We start from the raw sequence: 21,586 nt of genomic DNA on the forward strand, positions 1-21,586 counted from the left end.
ATTGGAATTTTGTTTGGGTTAATACACGTATGAACGATATATAAACCACATTTTGACTGATAACGTTACGTTATTTAAAAACGCTGCATGAATTAAAAAAAAAAACAAATAATAACTTTTAAATAAAAAAAGCATTTGGATTGAGTTGGTATCGAATCAGGCATATTTGCTTCAGTCAACATTAACGCCTTGATAATTTGGAAATTATTTGGTACCTTAATAAAGTTTGTGGTTATTATCGAGACAATATTAATATATATTAAAATGATTATGAGCTGTTCGTTGTTATTTTAAAAGTTGTGCTTGCGATATTAAAAGCTCTAAAATAAATTCTATAAGCTAATTAGCAAGTTTAGTGTCTCAGCTCTTATATATGAATTCTAGACGTTCATACAGACCGACAGGCATAACTATATTGACTCAGCTCGTCGGTCTAATCCAGAATATTAGCATGATTACTTTTTGGGACTGCCACGCCTACTGCTGCCTGTTGCGCACAATTCTCCCCCTGTAAATTGAAATGTATTGGCTCTAAAAATTAAACATATTTTTTATCAAATTTGTTCTTTAATGTTTTTGAAGCATTATATCTAATGTTGTTCTATAATCTTTGGTGTAAGTTTTTACAATTATGGAGCTCAGCTACTGCTTGTTGGCACAGCATTTGTCCTTTGGTCCATTTTTGCAAGCACATTGGCATTGTTGGCTGCAGGCGCAGCTGTCGCCGCATTTAGTAGCCGAGCATTGGCAGTCTATAATTAATAAAAAACAAATTAATGTTGTGCAGTTTAACAATTGTTAATGAGCATACTTACTGTTACCACAAGCTTTGCAAACCATTTTTATTATATTTTTGATTATTGTTGTTAGTAGTTGTAACTTTGATGACTATGCTTGAGTTTCAACTAACGTTCGGTTTTATAGCCACTGCTTTTGCACACTATCATTGCAAATAGTGTTAATCAATTGAATAAACAAATGTTGCTTTGCTTTAGGGCGTGCGCAAAACTGCGTAGCCCATGCTGATAAGCAAAATATGTTTTTGCGCACGCTGAGCCAAGCGCGTTTGCACACGAGTGCGATAAGCAGCAGCAGCAGCGCCTATAAAATTGAAGCGTTTGCCAGAGTTTGGCAATAGAAGCTGAATAGCAAAAGTTGTGCCAACACTTTTTGAAAACAGTTAATAAAAAACCAACTCAAGATGCCTTGCAAAGGATGCGGAAATAGTAAGTAAAGGCAATGTCTACATTAAGCGCCAGCGTACTAATGAACTACATCCTTATCCAATAGACTGTCAGTGCACATCCGGCAAATGTGGCGGTAACTGTGCCGGAAACCAGCAATGCCAATGCGCCAGCAACAAAACGTGCAGTGCCACCACCACCAGCAGCAGCAGCGGCAAGTGTTGTCAGGCCAAGTAAATGCGACATTAAGCATACGCCAGTTGTGCTAAGAAATCTCTGACTGTTACGTTTTATACTATGCGCTTAAATAAATTTAATAATAAGTAAATCAAATTGAGTTTCAACTGCTGTTGAATTAATGACCACAACACTTAATATTTGATTTTCGCAAGCAAGAAACAAAACAATCTTAAGTGCAATAACAACACATGTAAGCACTTTATAAAGCTTCAAGCGAGCGTTCAGCGTTCGTCATGCGACTGAAGGACTCTTAAGTCAACTCAGTCCTTAAATGTGCAACACACATACACACAACTCACGAAGCGAATGCATTAAGTATGCATGTCTGAGTGTATATTTATGTATATGCCACGTCCAAGTTAGTCTAAGTGCGCGAGTGCCTGCTTGCAACACATTCGAGTGAATGAGTGGCCAACTGGCATTTTGACAGGCACGTAGAAAAGACAGACAGACAGACCCATAACAGAGCCTGACAGAGTCATCGGATATGATGCTGCCTTTTGTCAGTTGATATCCAGAAAGTGCATTAAAGCTGCTAATTGAAGCTGACAATTTAATTACGAATACAAGTCGTTCCCTGAATGGTGCTAAAAATTTCAATTTTACACTTTTAATTCGGTTAAACGGGCGGAAATGAAATCGCGCCAGGATCTGCTTTTGTGCCATCAACGAAAATTTGTGCTCGAATTCAAATGTTGTTTCAGCTATTTCCTGGCACATTCGTTGCTAGTCGTATACTTAATTTGCTTGACTCGGCTGTACCTTATAATTTATGGATATATGTACTATGTGTATGTTCAGTTGAGTCAAAGTTCAGCGCATTAACATAAATTAAATATTTTGTTGCGCACACATGCAATTTAGATTTTCAAGGCTACTCTAGGCTACTATTTAATATGCGTATAATATATAATATATATATAATATATATATATATATAATATATATATATATATAATATTAAATAATATATTAAATATATATATACATATATTATCTTATAGTAATTTATTCGTTTGTCATGTCATCATGAGATTATTTCGTCATGTTTCCCTGTCTTGGCTGTATGATCGCTAGATTTCTGTTAGATATAGGAAACATTGCATGTTTAATCAAATATGTATAAACATATTATATATATATTATATAGATTACAGAGCTACACGCAGTACAATTTGGCGCATCTAACTTCTTAATACACTTTTGCTTTTTTGAGATTTCAGACTAACTTATTAATCTAATTTGATTATAAGCAGCGTATGCGTAATAATTTATTTATACTCTTGGGCTAATGGATTTGGTATAAGTCTGTGTGCTAAATTTGAAAACAAACCATTAAAAATTGGGAGAAATTAGAGAATATAGAAATTTTAAAAATAAATGCCAGCAGATTGTATATATCGATAATAAAAATACTTAAATACATATTTTGATGTCTCTAGATTTAATGTCTGAGATCTTGTTGCTTGTAAAGATAATGATTGCATTTTCTATTATAATCACTATCAAAATAAAAGTTGTGCCGACTTGGGTACTTTTAGGGTATTTGCAAGTCAAAATGTTTGATGCTTTGCCTGCAGTTTTGTGTGCAGACGGCGGAAGTTAATGTCACGGCATTTCAGATTTCTCGTGGCGCAGTTGTTTGTTGTGCTTGCTGCCTTTGTTTTGTTGCAAATAAAGAAACTGACGGTAAACATATGGCAACCAACTGGTTTGAGATGCAACAGTAAGTGGGTCAAGCCAGTGCGTGGTGTGGTGCACGCTGCGTATACGTTACATTATGCGCGCCATTTAATTTGGCTGTCGTGGCCTTTAAGCGCAAACGCAAACAGTTAATTACAGCATTAAGTTTTCATGTCGCAGTCAAAAGGAAGAAAAACGAAACAACTGCAATGCAGACACTTCGTGAGCGCGCCTTGTCGCCATATTCAGCAGACGCTGACGCTGACGCCGCTGCTGGGGCAAACAGGCAGCAAACAGGAAACAGTCTTAGCTGAAAGGCTGAAGTTTTTGAGGCTGTGACGTTGTGATGTCGCATCACTTATGCATAAGAATATTTTAACTTTGCTTAAGCCAGTTTTTTGACTTGGCTGCGCAAAGCGTTAAAATAGGGGCGTGCTCATACTTTTCCCTCAAGCATTTCTATTCTCTACAGCCCAAGTGTCGAAATCAAATCACAGATTCAAAACACACACACACATATGTGTGAGTAAAACTTTGCCCAGGGACAAAGCATAATTTAATGCAATGTACAAAAAGTCTACAAGTAATTTGTATTGCCACTCACTGAAATATTCTTAATAATTTATTGCATTTTGTTTGCTAAGCTTTTCGAAACTTGCACAACTTTTTAACATAAATTAAGAGATTAGTGGCGCAACCAAAAAAAGTATATATACCATATTTTTCGTTGCTGATCAACTTTGGCTGCGTAGCAGGTGGCCTTTGTCTGAAACTCCCAATTTAAAAACTAGCATGTGTCCAGGCAGCTTTTGCCTCTAGTTGGAGCCAAACTTTTGCTAATTTCTGCAGCAAAGTCTGTCTGTGTGTGCGTGTGTGTGTGTGGCAGAAACCAGAAGAGAACGCTTTAGTTTTAGTTTAGCATTTTGGCCATGAAAAAGTTTGGAGCATCTAAGCGAACGCTATAAGCCAAACGCGTTTACCCGCAATAAATCTTGGCTATTTAGCAATTTGTAAATCTTTTTGGTATCCCCACATACCGTTTTGTGTGGTCGGCAACAGAGACAACGTGACTTGTAAAGTTTCACACATGCGCCATCAAATATTTATATTCAATTTGAAATGCAATAGTTAGGATTGGCAAGCTAATAAACATATTAAGAGAGGTCGGCAGGAAGAGCAAAGTAAGTGTACAATGGGCCAAATGTTTGCTTTTATAGTAAGAAGCTAATTTATTGAAAGTTATTCCATATATAAAATAAAATGACTAGTTGAAAAAAATACTATTGAATATTATTAAAAAATATTCTTAGATTATTTCTTAACTTTTAGTTGTAATCGTAAAAAAAATACTATTGAATATTATTGTACTATTGTAATACTATTGAATATTATTAAAAGATAATCGATTATTTCTTAACTTTTTCTTGTAATCATAAATTAATCATAGCTTAATCATTAGTTCACACCTTAAGCAAAAATAATCTAATCACTTATGACTATGGTAAAAATTTATTACTAAACACTTAAAATAAGTATTTATTATAGGATCTGCTCTGCTTTAACATTTTGATACAAGCTATGTTAATTGAACGTCTTTGTAGCATTGATATCTATATTTAAAATAAAGAATGGCTAAATTAATTTCAAATATTTTTATACCAATTGCTTTTGCTTCATTTTGTGTAATTATAGCGATGGCAACTTTTGCATCGATATATCGAATCGTAACTACAAGTATTTGTAGATTTGTGATCCAGCGCTCCCTGATGAGTAATCAGTCTGACTGACTGACTGACTGACTGACGCTTAAGCTGAGGCGAAAACTCATTTCGATTTTCCATTTTGCGTTGATTTCCCAAAACACTTTAAAGCCCTGACACACATACGACACGTTGTCTGCGTTGATTGCAACAACTGCGTGTATATGTCTTTGGCCTTAGCTTTAGCAAACACATTAAGCGTCACATCCTGGGAGCGCGCGCTATACATCAGCAGTAGGATATCCTGCCTAGCCCCAAGTATTGACTGGCCGCAGTGAATCTCATTCCGTGCCTCTCTGCACATGGTGACAACAATTTGGAATGCACATTTGACGCTGTCAGCCGCTGAGCTTAAGGCCAAGCCTTGGAAACAATAGTGGCTAATCACAGTGTGTCTGCAACAACTGGCATTAGCATATTAATAATGCTTAAAGAACTAAACAACTGCACAACTTGTCTGGGCTGTCTTGTCTGCAAACTACTTAATTTAAAGACTTTCTATTTATTAGCTTGAATTAATTAAACAATATTTAAAGCTTAAAGCTAAGCGCATGTGCTCATGTTCAAATGGCGTTAATTAAGTGAACTCTGAACGCAGAGCAGCAATGTTCAACCTGTCAGTTGTAATTTGTTGCAATCACAAAAATGTCAGCCAGCATAGTCTGCTGCTGTTGCATGCAACGCCTGCAATATGCAATCGCAATCGTGTTGGCTTTTGTGGTCCCAGAAGCTGAAGCTGAGCTGAGCTGAGAGTGTTCCGGCTCATTAGCTAACAGCACACGTGCACAAATCAATTTTGCCACACATTCAACACGAGTTGCAACTGGAGCACTTAAGTTGGACTCTCCAGTCCCAGCGGCTAGCAAAAACAATCATACGACGTATTGTCCAAAAGCAATCAAAGTGAATAGCTTTGCAGTAAAAATCACAAGCTCGTTGAGGCACCCACAAAAGTATATGAGCCAGTGTTTTAATAAGCAATAGCGCTGGAAATGATGATGCTGCCACATAAGTATGCAAGTGCCATATTGAATACTCACACTTCAACTAAAGTCACTCCCCACACTGTTTCAGTGGGTGCATTGCTGTTTCTCTTGCTCTGCTTGATGTTTATCTATTGCAGTGCTTGCCAAGTGCACTCATAAGTGCATCAACATGATGCTCAAATTATATGGTTTTACTTGCCGGCACTGTAAACGAGCTCCATCAGCATTACACAAATACATGCAAGCGTATTACGTATACGTATGGGTATGAGCATGTACGTGCAGTTGAAATAGCACAGGAGCGGATTTTGAAGTTCGTAAGCATTTGAGATATGGAACTGAGTTTTCATTTAAACATTATTTGCTAAATTGAAAATTTTATGTATTTAAAGATGCGCAGGCACTTCAAACTGCATAAATTGTATATTTATTTTATTTGTTAGCAATTTGTTATGTAGCAAAACATATTTAGTTAGTGTTGGAATTTTTAATTTACTTTGCTGCAAAAAACTTAAATATATTGGCAATATATAAATATAAAATAATACTTAGGCTCATACTAACTTTATTCATTAATGAATTTAAAACATTTGCAACTTACATTTAAAGCAAGCGTATAGCTCAGAAATATTTTATTAAATTCTTCTACTATTGATGTCTACAGTACAACATGAAAGATTGTATTGAATATTCTATTAACATGCGTATTTCTGATACCACTAGGGATAACTTCACTGTTATTGCATTCTTCGTTGTTTGGCGTGGGAAATAGATTTTCTCTCAGCGCTACATATTCAGCTGCTGTAACTGGCGTCTTGTAATCAATCGGCAGCTCTTGCCATTGCCTGGGATGCTGCCTATATGCCATGACATCCGTATAGCAATGACGCACAAAGCGAGAGCTCTGCCCCATGTTGGACATAAGCGCTTGTTGATGCTGCAGAAATGTTGCTGCTGCCGTTGTTATTGGTCTCGGCGCTTTGCTCGGCGGCAAGGCTTGTGCTTGTGTTTCCTTTCGCATGCAACGCAACAGCATTTTCGATAATTGTGGCAACAATGCTGCCGACTGCTTGTAGCTGCCGCTAGCTGCTACAGACGATGGCACTTGTAGCTTTGGTTCATATACATAGCAACGCTCTTGTAGATCGTTAAGCTGTCTATCCCTTAGGCTGCTGCTGCGCTGTTGTTGTTGATGCTCCGTTATGTCCTTGTTCGACCTGGGCACGCCAGGACGCCAGAATCCCGCCCTGCGACAATAATAGTGCTTGTGCTGAAGCTTATGCGGATTGGCGGCAAGCGCAAACTCTGCGGATTTGGCGGCAGCAAAGCGTATTGTAGCATATTTATAGTTATCCGTTCGCTGACGCACATTCACATTCTCTATGTTGCCATAGATGCAGAAATGCTCAAACAGCTCATGATGTCGAATGTCAAAGCTCAGATCCTGTATATATAGCAGACAATGTTGCTCCGGCTTTAGTTTTGACAGCGAAAGCGACTTTTTGTACTCTAAACAAAATGAACTGCAATTAAATTGCTGCATGCAGTGAGACACTTACCTCTGGATTTTTCTTTAACTACTCTTGGAGTAGTAGCTGCCAAGTAAGGCTCAAAGCGCGTTTGCTTTTGAGTTGAATGAGTTCTTCTGCTTATCTGCTGACATTCCATTTCTTTGGTTATGTCGCACGAAAACCACGAAGCTCTTCGAGCGTGTAGTCTAGCTGCTTCCATTGTTTAAGTTATTGAAAAATCACACTGATTTGTTATAAATAAATGTCCATAGAGCATGAAATAAAATGCCTACTACTCTCAAAAATTAATATAATGTATGTGACTTTAATTCGTTTATTGAAAGATGTTAAAAGTATAAGCAAGAAATTGATAAAATAGTTTTAGTTTATATTTATTTTATGTATGTATTGTTGATAATTACAAAAAAGTATTTAAAGTTAATCAAGTTTAATATTTAAAATAAAAATATCTTATAAGAAGTGCAACGAAAAAGCTACAAAATACTCTCGACAGTCTTTTTTTTATATAATATGATATAAATATAAAAGAATTATATTTTTTTCAACATATTCTGAGCTGATATCTAAAGTATAAAACAAAATGTGTCACCCTTTATTAGTTGAGTTCGCTCCTGTGCTAAAACACTCACGCACACTTACATCTTCACATTGTTGCACAGACTATTAAGCACGACGGACGACGGATATGAAAATGCGTTTTTAATGCAGCGTAAATGTGGCAAATGTTTGCACAGCACATATGTTGCCGTATACACTCAGCAGATACTTTGGCTCAGTTTCAGTTAGTTAGAAAACTTACCAAAAAGGTTCTGCATACTTTATGCTAAGAACCTCATTACTTTACACTTTTCACAAACAAACAGAGATCGCTGTAACCGTTTTCAATTAGCTGGATAAAACTTTAGCCAAGTCAAAATTTAAGAATTCGCTTAATTAAATAATAATTAGAGGGTTTCACTGTAATTTGCTCGCTTTGTTTTTAAAAGTCTCGCGGTCCATTAAAACAATTAAATGTGTAGTGCAAAGAAGTAAAATATTTTTGATATTTTTTAAGAGTATTATTGTCTTCATCAGGAAGACAACTTTAATGCGTGCCTGTTTATTCTAAAGTAGAAATAAAATGCAAGTGCAATTGCTGTCGTTCCTGCAAATTGCCTCTGCTTGAACTGGAATCAAAATTTAATAATAATTTAAGGACATCAACAATTTCTAGTAGCCTGAGGCTTCAAATATTTATTGAAGAAGTGTCTTTTATATTTTGTATGAGTCATACATTTACTTACTTTTAATTATTTTATAAGCAAACAATGCAATGCAATGCAAAAGAAATCACAAATTAATTTCATTGCGCTTTTAAATCAACCCATATTGTTTTAACTTGCTTTAATGATTGCCTTTTCAAACTCTAATGCCACTTAATTTCTCATTTGTGTCATTGGCTTCTATAAGCAGGCACGTTCGGCTAACAAGACCACTAACTGTCCCAATACAAATTGAAGCCCGCTGTGAACATTCAGTTGCTTTGAATTTGCCATGAAAATCGAATGATTTTACTACATGACCCCACCGACAACCAACCAATTGGTTTTTGCCCATAGCCCGTCTAAACGTTTAATCAGGCAAATTTGGGGCACAGCAGCAGCCGAGTCGAGACCGAGACCGAGCCCGAGCCACGTGCTGAAACAATGCCAAATCCTTGCAATTTGCCGTCTAAACAACAAACAAAGACTGCACTGCTTAGGCAGTAAAAGCAAATCAGCTAACAGCGTACGGCAGCACATACGAGAGTGCAACGTGCTGCAAAATCAAACTGGCACATACTATAGCCAAGAAATTGAGACTATGAAGCGGCAGAGTAAAACGCGCTGTTCATACAAAATGAGCAGGTGCAGGACTCAGGAGTGCAATAGGAGTAAGCAAGTAAGACTTTTACTATGGAGTGTACTATAAATTGGGCTCAATTTAGTACAAGTATATTTAGACTTCAAATGCATGAGTAACTTGTCTAGAGCTGTACAATGAAATTGACAAACGTTAGGCCAATTGATAAGATAAGCAAACGTGTGCAGTTGCGATAACAGTGCGGCTACGCAATTTGCGCACGCACTGATAAGCAGCTAAATGCTTGTGGCGTGTGCCTAAGCAGTGTGCAAAAACGATCTATAAAAAGAAGAAGCAGCCTTGCTGTAGTCAGACTCTGCATACAGTGTTCAATCAATTAACGTTGAAAGCATAAAAAACATAAAATACATTTCAAGCAAAATGGTTTGCAAGTGTTGTGGAAATAGTGAGTATTACTGCATATATTATTGACTATATAACCATATAATTAATGAAATTCATTTTCCACTTCACAGACTCCCAGTGCCAGTGCCAAACGGCAAGCAGATGTTGCAACAACTGCTGCTGCTGCTGCCAGTGTGAGTGCAAAAATAGTTCCAAGGACAAATGCTGTGCCAACAAGAATTAATTACATGATTGTGAAATGAACCAAGCGGCTCAGCATTAATGAGCCAATATTTAAATTACATATGTATGCAGTATATCCAATTATGTGCAATAAAATGTAAAACAGCAAAATATTTAAATTAAAGTGTATGCATTTTTATAGAATTTAATACTTTATATAGTATTCGTATTCGCATTCGCTGCTTCAACTGCAAAGCTCAGGCTACAGTTACGTATTATATTTGTGCACAAGCCGCGCAAGTCGCATTTTTCACTTTTGTATATAAACTTATACACATCTGTTATTTTTTCCCCAGATGATATATAAAGTGCAATATTTTTGGTGACAAGCGAAGCATGAATATAAACTTTAGCTGCATAATATTACACACACGCACACACACTAGCATACTAGCACACTCTACTCTGGGGCATCATCTGAAGCCCAAGTGCAAGCCTCGGCTTTTACGGCTGTTCGTTTGATGGGCCATGTCTTGAACAGTTTTATTGCGTAGTTTGGCAAAGTTGAGCAAACAAATTTATTCATTTGCATATTGCTAAATAATTTAGCAGCTCAAACTAAATATTAAAGCTGAGTGAGCAGCTTGAACGTGTTGGAAATCATTTTTTATTCAGACACGGTAAAAAAATACAATTTAACTGAAAAGTTTCAACTACAGAGCCAGAAAATTATCCCGCGGCGTTTGCGATAAGCTAATTAAAAACGTTGACATTTTGTTTGCTACTCAAACGAGATGCGAGCATGTGCATATAACTTCAATTCCAACTTATGTTTGTTGCCTTACTCAGCAGCAGAACGTTCTGCATAAAATATCATATATATAGAGAGAGAGTTGTGTGTACCTGCTTGGGCGCTTGCAATGCTGGGCTGGGGCTACATGTCGGTTTCAATGAAATGAAAATATAAAATATGCATTTACTGCAACCCGCCTTTGGATACTGATAGTCGACTCGTCTGAAGTCTGCCGTCTGCCGTCTGCCGTCTGCCGTCTGTCTGTCTGTCTGTCAGTCGTATGGCGGCGTTTGGCGTTGCTGTTAACCGGATAAGTATGCTATGGGCAATGTGCTTAACGCCGGGGAATTTCGGGCTGAATGTCAGGCGCGTTTCGCATTCAAATGGCAAATGGTAAACAGCAAAACGTTCTGTCTGCTAGGCTTGCGAATAAGCCAAGCCATGTGTTCGTTGGGGGGCTGAGCATTGTTCAGCCCGCATAACTGGCACTCAATAATAAATGTAACGAGCGTATTACAAACACTTTGGCAATGGCAAGTTTAAAGTGCCGCCATCGACTATACAAATCGCTGACACTATATGCAATGCATATAAAAAGTCATAACTACTTGCTTTACAAGCACTTTGCCAAACTGCCAGACACACACGCACACACACATGCATATATATAATTGCAGAATCAGAGACTATATATAAAATGGACAGCAAGTAAGTCAAATGTGCGCCAAGTGAAAACTTGACTTTAACTTTTATATTGTAGCAGTTGTCCTGGGCGTGATGGTGCTGGTGGGTGGTTGGGGGGTGTGGTGCAGGTGTACGGCAACTTCACATGCACTTGAAGTTCGAAAACTTTGCTGCATTGTGTTAGCAATAAAGTTTTTGCTCAGCCAGCTCTACCATGAAAAGCAAAAGTTTGCCGTCAAAGCGAAAGTTAATGCCGACAGTTACAATAATAATAGCAACAATATCAACAACAACAACAACAACAATATCAGCAGATACAACTCTTATATAGTTGTAAGTATTAAGCCAACCCACCGCAGCTTAGCATTTGTTTAAATAACATTTCTGCTTGCCACAAAACTGTTGACATTTTGAATTAGCCACACATAATTATTTTTAATGACAAGTTTTCAATCTAGTTAAAGTTGGGGGTGGGGGCAGCTTTATTGTCTTTAGGGCAAACCGCGCACATATCGCACTGACATTTATAAAATCTATTTTTTTTTTGTTTTCTCGTATTCCCCCAGCAAGTTGCACGAAAATTTTTGCACAATTGGCAATCGAAAATTGGAAAACTTTTTCCCACCCAATCCCAATCCCAATACATACATATTTGTTTGGCTTCATTGAGTTGACTTTGCCCCACAACCACACCCACACACACACACACACACACACGCAGTCGTTACTGATGCTTTTAGCAAAGTTCGACGCTGCTTTAGCTGGCGAACCAACAGCTAACTAAAAACAAAACGATTGCCAAAAACTTTAAGCCAAGCCACAGCAGCAACAACAACACTTTGGGTGCGACAATAAAACTAACTTTATATCTATTGACGAATTCCAGCGATTATAATTGCGGCTGCCAATGGGCTACTGCGATTATCATGTTGTTGTTAAAGGGAAAGCTGTGCGCTATGGGCAGGCAAAGCATATTAAAAATTGATTACATACAATTTTACCTACGAATTTTAAATTGTGTGTAGACCATTATGGTCATACCAAGATTACTCCTTAATAAGAGTATAACAAGACTATGACTACGACAGAACTATTTGGAAATTGCGTTTAAAACTCAGCAGAGCTGAGCTCAGCAATTCTGTAAATTTTTACTCTCTAAAAAATTGGTGAGAAGAAAACAACGAGCCCTGTGATTCTGATTTGTTTTAATTTTTAGCATGACTATTTTCAGATTAAACCTAACAGCGATTTAATTAAATTAATTAAAATTTTGGAAATTGCGTTGAAAACTCAACAGAGCTTCAAATCGTGTGAATTTTTACTCTTTAAAAAATTGCTGAGAACAAAACTACGAACGCTTTGATTCTGATTTGTTTTCATTTTTTCATTCCGATTAAACTTAGCAGCGATTTATATGCTTTAATTAAATTTATAGCGACATAGAGTTTTTGAAGAAAGCATTATAAATATAAATAAAGTATATTCAAAGTTTATAATAAATAATATAACAAAAGTTTTTTGATTTATAGCTAGAATAAATATATATGAAATTCAAATTGCCTAAGACTATTTTATATATATTGTATTTTTATTACATTTCTTATTTGCAGCTCATAGGACTTCAGTGGTCAGCCTGGCAAAAGCCATAGCAAAAATTATAGTTAGAAAAAAGTTTACGAGTCAGGTATGCAGCAGTTGCTAATGAAGTGCAAAGACTAAAAGGCGCCATTCGCGCAGAAACCAACGGCGCGTATACGTAATGTGCCCCAAGGCATAGCGCTGGATAGAGGCCAGCCAGCCAGTCAGCCAGCCAGCCGCTTTAAAAGGCAAATAGAAAACTTTCAGCAGTTTGTGCATCGATTTTGCAGTTTGCAAATTACACGCGAATTGAGAATTTCTGCAAAAATGAAACTGCCAGCAATTTGATTGCATTGACGTTGAAATATTTTGCCAGAATTTTAGCTTTCGCCTGACTTTCAAGCTAATTGGTTTGTGATTGCTTTGCGCAATGTTATTATTTGCTTTTTTTTCTTCTGTGCGCTAAAAATTGGCAATATATGCCACACAGTTGCCACTACATGTTTTCATACGATCTGTACGCTGACCAGTTGTCATTGTTGTTGTTGTCGAAGCTATCGCTGATTTCCCCAAGCAGTGAGCGTGTCAATTTGCACGCCGGACTCTCTAGCTTATGATTTAGGTTCAGTATATAGAAGGCCATGCAACGCTGCCCCATGCCCATTACGGTTGCCGCTATCGATGCTGACAAAATTTGAAGTCCATTGGGTCTAACGCAGTTGCCACAGCTCAGATTTTGATTATTTATGGGTTTATTGTGGCATTTATAGCGAGAGAGACTGCGTGTGTTTGCTAAAAGCAATACATGTTTTTAAACTTTGCGCTCTCTCTCTCTCTCTCTCCCTCTCCCTCTCTCTTGTCGCAGTAGTCGCATGAATATTTGGTGTCCTGCCTGCGCCGTTTGTCTGCCTATGCCACTGCCACTAAAGCGAAATCCATTTCGGAAAAGCATTTTGGACTGCTGTCAAAAGTGTGAGCATTTGCATTATAATCGCCGCATACAAAATAAATCTAAAGTGTATGCATATTTTATAAACGTTCGCCGTATGCGCTGTGGTCACAAAAACGGGGGTTGCTTATTCTATTAGACCGTTTGATGCAAGAGCTTAAACGTGTTTGAGTGATCTACAGATATAAACAGACAGACAGACGGAAAGCATTAGTTGTTTAAAGTCTTTTAATATTAAAAAAAATGATTTATTTTAGTCACAATTGTTTATTATTGGCGATTATAGAGAGTCGAGGGTTGACTACACCAAAGAATTTAAAATTAATTAAATTAAATATAAATTAAATTAAAATTAAATGTAATTTAAAAAGAAAATAAATGTATATAAATTTATATATTAGAAATGTTAAACAGGAAAGAACAAAAACTCAATCAGCTTTTAGTGAGTGTTTGTTATTAATAGTGACACATTTAAGGTCAACTTATCGTCACTACTTGTTCAACAAATATTTGAAAAACTATGTTTTTTATATATCTATTTAAATGTCTCAATTCTTGTCTGCTAACTCTCTAATTGTACTCGAGCTACCCTCGCAGTGGCGCTGCGTTCAAAACGGATTAAATGTAATGTGATAAATTTGAATGCCCCGACAGTTGCGTAGGTATATAACCTAGCATTCATATAAATATGTATGCGCTGATATATGAACATGTTTAGAATTGTGTACTAGGGTAAGCTGTATATAAAACGAAATTAAGTTTGTTGGCAATTTCTAAAAGCATTGCCCATGTTTATTGAAATTGCATAAACGCCCAAACCATTTGGTTTGAATGTTCAACTCTTCGAGATGCTATAACAGACGCTAATACTAGTTTAATCTATAAATACAAAACCGCAATTATATGAACAAGTGTGAAGTTCTCCTAATTATAATTGTGGGCAGCTAATTGCATTTAGGCTAACCGCAAATGCCAATTAATTTGTTGCGATTGGCTGACGTAGAGGCACGTGCGTGTTAATGACAGCGACATGTGAGTGTGTGTGTGTGTCTAGCCATGTGTGTGTGTGATTTGAAAGATCAGCCATGCTGGTTAACTTTAATCTGTGACCTTTGTTGCTTTGGCGGGGAACTCTATTTTATTATAATTATATTTAAGCGACTTTTTAATTTCATTAGTCAGCTGCGCGCGCTTTCGCGTTCGAAGCTTATAATTAAAATGCCACAAAGCGCCAGCACAGACGTTGACGTTTACGTCGCCGTCGACGCAGAAGGTCTGCCTCATAGACTTTGTGTGCTGGGCGGCTTAAGCGAGAACCTGAATCCAACCACCAACCCACAATGGCAACCCCAGGCGAGGCCAATCCACAGGAGAGAGACGCTGCGAGTGGATTGTGGACGCGCCCACGCATTTGCCAATTAAAAATTTCAATTGCGGCGTAAAAACGCGCGTGTAGAAAATAAACTTGCCTGAAATGGAATAATTAAGCAGCGCCTACGTTCATTAAATTTGCAGCAGCAAAAGTTAAAATAAACTCAAAGGTCTCCCAGTCGCTAAACAAATATTGTTGCATATATTTTTAGCGTGGCCGATGTTGATAAACTTTAAGCTGTGGCCCCCAAAAATTTCATGTGAAAAAATGTGTGTCAACAATGCAAACCGGCTGACCAAATTACATGCTATATAATTGTATATATGTGCACTATATGTATATATTTGCATAGTTTGCCGTCAGGTGCAGATTATGCATATAAGTGGTATAAGTCCCTGGGCTTGGAAACAAGAAAACAATACAAACTGCAAGTGGCGCAATTTGAATTGCAGCTGCTGTGTGCAGCTCACTGAAAGTAAACTGAAAGGCATAGATAATAAAAGAGAAAGAGTGTAAGCGAAAGGAGGCAGCATAAACTTAATGCATGCAAACTTGTAATAATTTTTTTGTTGCGATTTTTTTACAGCCAATAAATTTTATGTGTTTCTTAGCAGGCGCGCGGCAGTAAAAACATTTTGCGGCCACTTGTGTAGATAATTAAGTTTAAGCTGGCTGCTTTAAAAGTTTGCTTTACACACCAGTCTGTGTGGTCACCATGGACTTGTCTATCATAATGCCATCACTTCAAGTGGCAGTAATCAAAGAATCATTACACAAACTTTACCGCATACTGTTCTTATGCCGCTGTGCGCACATTATTCACATACACTGTGGCTGTGTGTGAACAATGTGTCAGCTTGTGCCTTTTTGTCACTTTGGGCCCAAAGAGCAGTTGCTGCTGCTGCACAACTCAAGTGCCCACTCAGCACAAATGTGCAAAAGGAACTTCACTTCACAGTCGTCTTCTGTTGGTAAAACGAGCGCTCTTGAAGCACACCGCAAGCAAAGCCAAACAGCAGCATCAGCAGCAGCATGATGAACAAGAATAGCAACAGCAGCCAGCACAAACATACGCACAATTTGTGGCAATTGGTGCAGTATTACGCACTGAACTAGGTTAACGCTACTCAGAGTGCTGCTGCTGCTGGCGCTGAAAAGTACAAAGCAAAACAACAACAAGGCGACAAACATAGAAGGTAAACAAAGACACGTGTGCCGCAGTTTATCCAGCGTAGCGTGCGCCAGCTGCGCAGCTGCGGATAACGCAAACTTTTAAGAGCAATGCAGCGTATACGTAATATTTGTTGTCGCTCTTAACACTTGCACTCTTGGCACTTAACAAAATCATTTTGATAGTCGACTTTTAGGCTGCTTTAAAAACTGCCACCCCACCTAGCATTGCAATGCAAGCGCTCATCTCAAATATACATTTGAATAGCCGCATTGATGCTTTGATTTATTAATTTCTGTTTAAGTTGTGCACACGTGTGTATTTTTTCCACAATCATTAAGTGCTCTTTGTGGCCCACACCTACCCACTGACATCAATAAATCATGTTGTATGCGTTAAATGATAAATTGCTGTCATTGATAGCAAATTCACGCACACACACACACACACAAATGTTTATTTACATGCAAAATGGTTTAAATATAGTTTCAAAGTGTTCATTTAAAACGCATTCAACTGTAAAGGCAAACGAGAACTCCGAGCTTTATTTTCAACAGGCTGTCCTTGTATGTGTGTGTGTGCATGACTATGCTATAAATAAGCTCATTAATAGCGTATATTTATGCATGTGTGCTTATTTGTTATAAACATAACGTTTACTTGCAACATTTTTCGGTTGTTTATTTTTCGTTTTTCCACATATAAATGCATTTAAATTAGGCATTGATTGCAATTCCCTTTTAGCACATATTGCGCATACGCTTAGTTCGACACTATAAGCATTATAAACGCGCATTATGTTTGTTTTGCGGCATGCAGCCAATGAGCTGATATTTGATAAATATAGCGCGCATATACTACTATATTATATGGCCGGCAATCCCTATAAAGTGCTCGTAAATTCCAATATATAAATGTGCTTGTTGTTCTTGTTATCGTTGCTACTGCTACTGCTGCTGCTTCTGTTTGTTATGACAGTCTATTAAATTTTTTGATGGACCATTGCAAGCGTACGCTATAAAAAGCAAACACACTCATCTGTGTGCTGTTGGCAATTTAATTAACTAACTTAAAGCTGCCACCAAATTATGTAAAATTAATTAAAGTTAAAGGTTGCTCACGCACTTTTTTCACAGCTGTGTTTGCATGAGGTTGACTTCATTAAATATTTACATACTTGCGATTTTAATGTACAACTTAGCGCCGAAAGCCAAAGGCTACAGCTTAATATTTATATTCCAGCATTGAAAGTATGATTGATATTTGATTAAATGATACTGGAATATGTATGTACTTAGTGTATTTTAAAACGAACAGCAAATTGCTGAAATATTTTCGTATACATGAGTTCCACGAATGCAATGTAATATGACCGCATAACATTACTGATGAGTCGGCATATTTAGCATGTCCAAGTGCGCTTTATTTATATGAATTTAACTAACTAATAGTATGAATATACGTTCAACAAGAGCCTCCAAATTCTAAGTTACATAAAATAAAATACAAACAAGAGGCTTCGCTAACTATTGCTGCTATTTCTTTATTGTTAATAATAACATCAATAAAGACACTCTTTAATTTAAACTTTAGTAACTCAATAATCTATCACTCGTTGATACTTTTCTTTACTCTCAACTCACACTTCTTATGACTCACTTAACATAGAATAATACAAGCTTTAATTTAACTTAACATTTTACTGCATCATTCTGTCGCTTCAGAGCAAATGCTCGTCTCCTGATGTTTCTGGTAGCGCAGCCCTTAGCTATGAATTATAAACTGAATTAATTAATAAAGATCTAAGACGAATGTGTGTATTTTTTTTTAGCGCTTATGTGTACTTTACACTACAAAAGTAAGCAAGCCCAACTGAATTTAAAATAACTCAATTGCTTCTTGTTTTCACATTATATAATGTTGATTAGTTTGTTTCGTTTAGAGGCATAAAAATGCATTGGCATTGGGTTGTGCCTTGCCTGTGAGCTGAATGGATGTTGTATGGGGTTGTTGACCTCTTAACAGTTTGCTCTAATGTCGTAAATAGCAGAGAGGACACATGACAATTTGCTGGACGCTGCACATGCTCGCCACTCAGGCCTTAGCTATAGTCTGCAGCATGTGCTCTTTGTCCTTGTCTTGTCCTGTCACTTTAGCTCACATATGTATGTTGCCAAGTGTGTCCCATTTTAGCGCTAGAGACAGCTCGGTGAATGTTTAATGAATTGCTTCGGAGCAACTTTCGGCTTACTAACCGACTCACTTGGCTCCGCTCCACTGTAGACCGCTGGCGCTGGTGGTGCATGTGCTTTTTAAAGAGGATGTGCACAGCTGAGCGGGCAGACTTCAATATATATCCACAGTCTGGCAGGCAAAACGCATTATTTCATTTTAGCTGAACATTATTAAAAGTTTACCACAAAGCTTGCAGCAAAAGTTCTTTGGGTGCACCTTTTGCCTTTGTGGTCTTGGCCCTTCGGCAGTCGGCACTCGGTACACTGGCTTTGGTTTTTGTGGGCATTTCAGAAAAGCAAAAGTTCTACACTAATTAAGCGCTAATAACATTTTAGCATAGTTTACGTTAAACGAAAACTTTTGCCAACAGTTACGGTTTGGCATAATCGCTGACAGCTATGCAAATATAATGAACCGCAAGAGTCGTTTCAAAGCATAAAATATAAACGAACGAGCGAACAGACAACAAACTTGCTAACAAATTATATCTCGGACACTGATGGTAATCAATTTTACAATAGATTTACTGTTAAGTAGAAAATAACTATTAACTGCTATCTAGGTGAATTTGAAAAGTGCGAAGCTTAAGTGTGCTTAAATAATTTTAATTGAAATGTTGCAGAGTAAAAGTATCGTAGTTAGGAAAGTTTTATTGCTTGAGCTATGTGCAAACTTTTTAATTGGTGGATATTTAATTTAAAGATGCTCTAGCTTTTAGTTTAAAAACTCATAGTCAAAGATAATCTGCACTGCCAAAAAAAACTCGCATCTTTCTTATGCTTTTTCTAAAGAAAGCAACTGGCAAAAGAATTAAATTAACAGAAACATTCTCAGCAGACGTGAGGGCAATGACAGAATAGAAAAATGTTGAGATATGAATTTATAGTTAAAAATTTATGATATGATAAAAAAATTGTATAATTTTAAAATTTTTTCTCATTGTAGTATTTTTTTTCTTTTTAATAGTAGAAATTAAGGTGAGAAAAAAGACAAAATAATGAAAGTTTGCTGCTTCTAAGATCTTTAACTTAATTTAACATTTTTTGAATTTACTTAGATCTTAAATCTAAAATAAAAGTAGCTTATTTATTGATTTTTCTTTGCAATGCTTTTCATTTGTAGTCCACCCAAGTGAAAAGCAATGTTGATACCTTAATTTTCACAAGTTGAATGAAGATTATACATTCTATGGTTGGCGGGTAAAAAGTACATTTTAATTTCCATTTGCCACAAATGGCAGTCTGACCAAATTGCAACGATTGCCATCTACATAGCTAAGTCCCAGGCCTGTGCATATAGTGGGCACAATTTTTTGGCAGCTGCCAACTGTCACAGTGGACAGAGCGCACAGAGCAGCAAACAAATACAGTTTGGGGGGCGGATGCGCAACTTGTGTAAGGCAGGCAGCCAGGCAGGCAGGCAGGCAGGTCGTGCCCCAGGGCAACTGTTTGAGATGTGAGATGTCTACGACAGCATGTTGCTTCCTTCCTTGCCAGTCAATTGAGTTCTACAATTGAGCTGAGTTGAGCTGAAAGTTATTGTTGTTGTTGTTGTTGCTGACGCTGCCGGTGCTGCTTCTATAGTTAGTCTAAGGCTTTGTGTTGCTGCTCGCTACATACGGGCAGGGTTACTTTGCATGTGAGTAAACAGCAATACCCAGCGGTGCCTATGGCAGTCCGTTTGTCTAGCCGTCGTCGAGCTTGTAGGTGTAGTGACTGGCAGTTGAGTAATGTGCAAATCGTATGTTGCATGCGGCATGCAGCATGTGGCATGTCGCTTGTGATTTGCCTAAGTGCAGGTCGAGCGATCAGCATCTTTAGCATAGAAATTTGCTACAGTTAACTCTTACATACTTGATAAGCATGATTTATGGCCAGTCTAGTAGCTGCTGGCGTTATTTTCCCAAATGGACGCAATTGATGTAAGGCCAAATTGAATTTTGATTTGAGGGCAGTAGATCAATTAAACAAAGTTGAGCTGGTGCGCACGCCTTAAAGCGAAAAGGAAAGGGTAACGAGGTCAATTCTTGCAACTGCAACTTGTCAGTTTCTCATGCAGCGCGTATGTGTGTGTGGGTGTGTGTGTGTGTTTGTGCCCCTTGCACTTGCTCGATTGTTTGCTCTGAGCAAATAAACGCTTATTTGCACACTAATTGCACCTGCGACGTGCTTTGTTATTATACAATTTTCTATTTACATTCTGCAAGTTGTTGCGCGCGCTCTCTCTCTCTCTCTCTCACTCGCTCGCGCTCAGCCTTTGTTTCTTCATTTGTTGTGTGTGTGTTTCGCTTTTGTCTCAATATTTGCCTTTGTGCCGTGTCGTCTTCTTGTAGCTGCTGCTTGTTAGCACTAAGAGGATTTCTGGCTTCAGTTGCAGTTGCTGTTGAATTTTTGAAAAACTTTGCTGCTGCCAACATGGCGTATGATTAACCATGCAAATGTTGTCATATTGCGGCTGCTGCTGCTGAAAGAAGCTGCAAGGCTGTTGCCGCTCTCTCTTTCTGGCGCATCCTTGACCTCGATTATAATGCACACATGTGTGTGTGTGTGTGTGCGTACTGCACATTTTGAAACATAAAAAAGCTTTTAGCGTTAATTATATTAAAATTCACGTGCGGCGGAAGAAAAACTCACTCCAAACATTATCAATTTACTTTCGCCATTTGCCTTCACTTGTCATTTATTCCCTGGGGCGTGACAAAAGTCTCACGCTTTGCCCATCATTTTTAATAGCATTAATTAGTTAATTAAAACAGGCCGCAATTTGGCGTCGAGTGCGAACACTTCAGGCAACCTAGTCCTCGTCCAGAGTGCTGATTAGACAAACTTGCACATTGCAATTGCACATTGTGCACTTTTTGTGCATTTGAGCAGCTTAAATATTTAAGCAGCTCGACAACGACGAGTTTAAATTCCGTTGTCAGCCCCAGTGCTGCTGCTGCTGCTGCCCACCTCAAGGCACTCACGTGTGCTCGAATGCAATGCAAATGTCCAGCCAAGCTCAGTTTGGG

At 37.7% G+C, this 21,586-nt stretch overlaps 3 protein-coding genes and 1 long non-coding RNA gene across 4 annotated transcripts; 2 read left to right on the forward strand and 2 right to left on the reverse strand.

The window, feature by feature from the left end:
• Positions 1–547: 547 nt before the first annotated feature.
• LOC108601709 (metallothionein-4) lies at positions 548–911 on the reverse strand. The gene is made up of 2 exons (XM_017989625.2): positions 816–911; positions 548–752 (listed from the first exon to the last, which is right to left on the reverse strand). Exons 1-2 carry the CDS (start codon positions 838–840, stop codon positions 643–645), a joined length of 135 nt encoding a protein of 44 aa, XP_017845114.1. The 5' UTR covers positions 841–911; the 3' UTR covers positions 548–642.
• Positions 912–1,121: 210 nt separating this feature from the next.
• Positions 1,122–1,517, forward strand: LOC108601708 (metallothionein-4). Its single transcript, XM_017989624.1, has 2 exons — positions 1,122–1,226; positions 1,291–1,517. Exons 1-2 carry the CDS (start codon positions 1,202–1,204, stop codon positions 1,419–1,421), a joined length of 156 nt encoding a protein of 51 aa, XP_017845113.1. The 5' UTR covers positions 1,122–1,201; the 3' UTR covers positions 1,422–1,517.
• A 4,983-nt stretch (positions 1,518–6,500) lies between these two features.
• Positions 6,501–7,622, reverse strand: LOC108601707. The gene is made up of 2 exons (XM_017989623.1): positions 7,413–7,622; positions 6,501–7,362 (listed from the first exon to the last, which is right to left on the reverse strand). The coding sequence occupies exons 1-2, from the start codon at positions 7,582–7,584 to the stop codon at positions 6,512–6,514; spliced, it is 1,023 nt and encodes a 340-aa protein (XP_017845112.1). The 5' UTR covers positions 7,585–7,622; the 3' UTR covers positions 6,501–6,511.
• Positions 7,623–9,586: 1,964 nt separating this feature from the next.
• Positions 9,587–9,967, forward strand: LOC117134864. The gene is made up of 2 exons (XR_004458886.1): positions 9,587–9,672; positions 9,743–9,967. It is a non-coding gene; the product is annotated as an uncharacterized LOC117134864 (long non-coding RNA).
• Positions 9,968–21,586: the final 11,619 nt, after the last annotated feature.

This window comes from Drosophila busckii, chromosome 3R (assembly GCF_011750605.1).
Source record: "Drosophila busckii strain San Diego stock center, stock number 13000-0081.31 chromosome 3R, ASM1175060v1, whole genome shotgun sequence".
NCBI lineage: Eukaryota > Metazoa > Arthropoda > Insecta > Diptera > Drosophilidae > Drosophila > Drosophila busckii.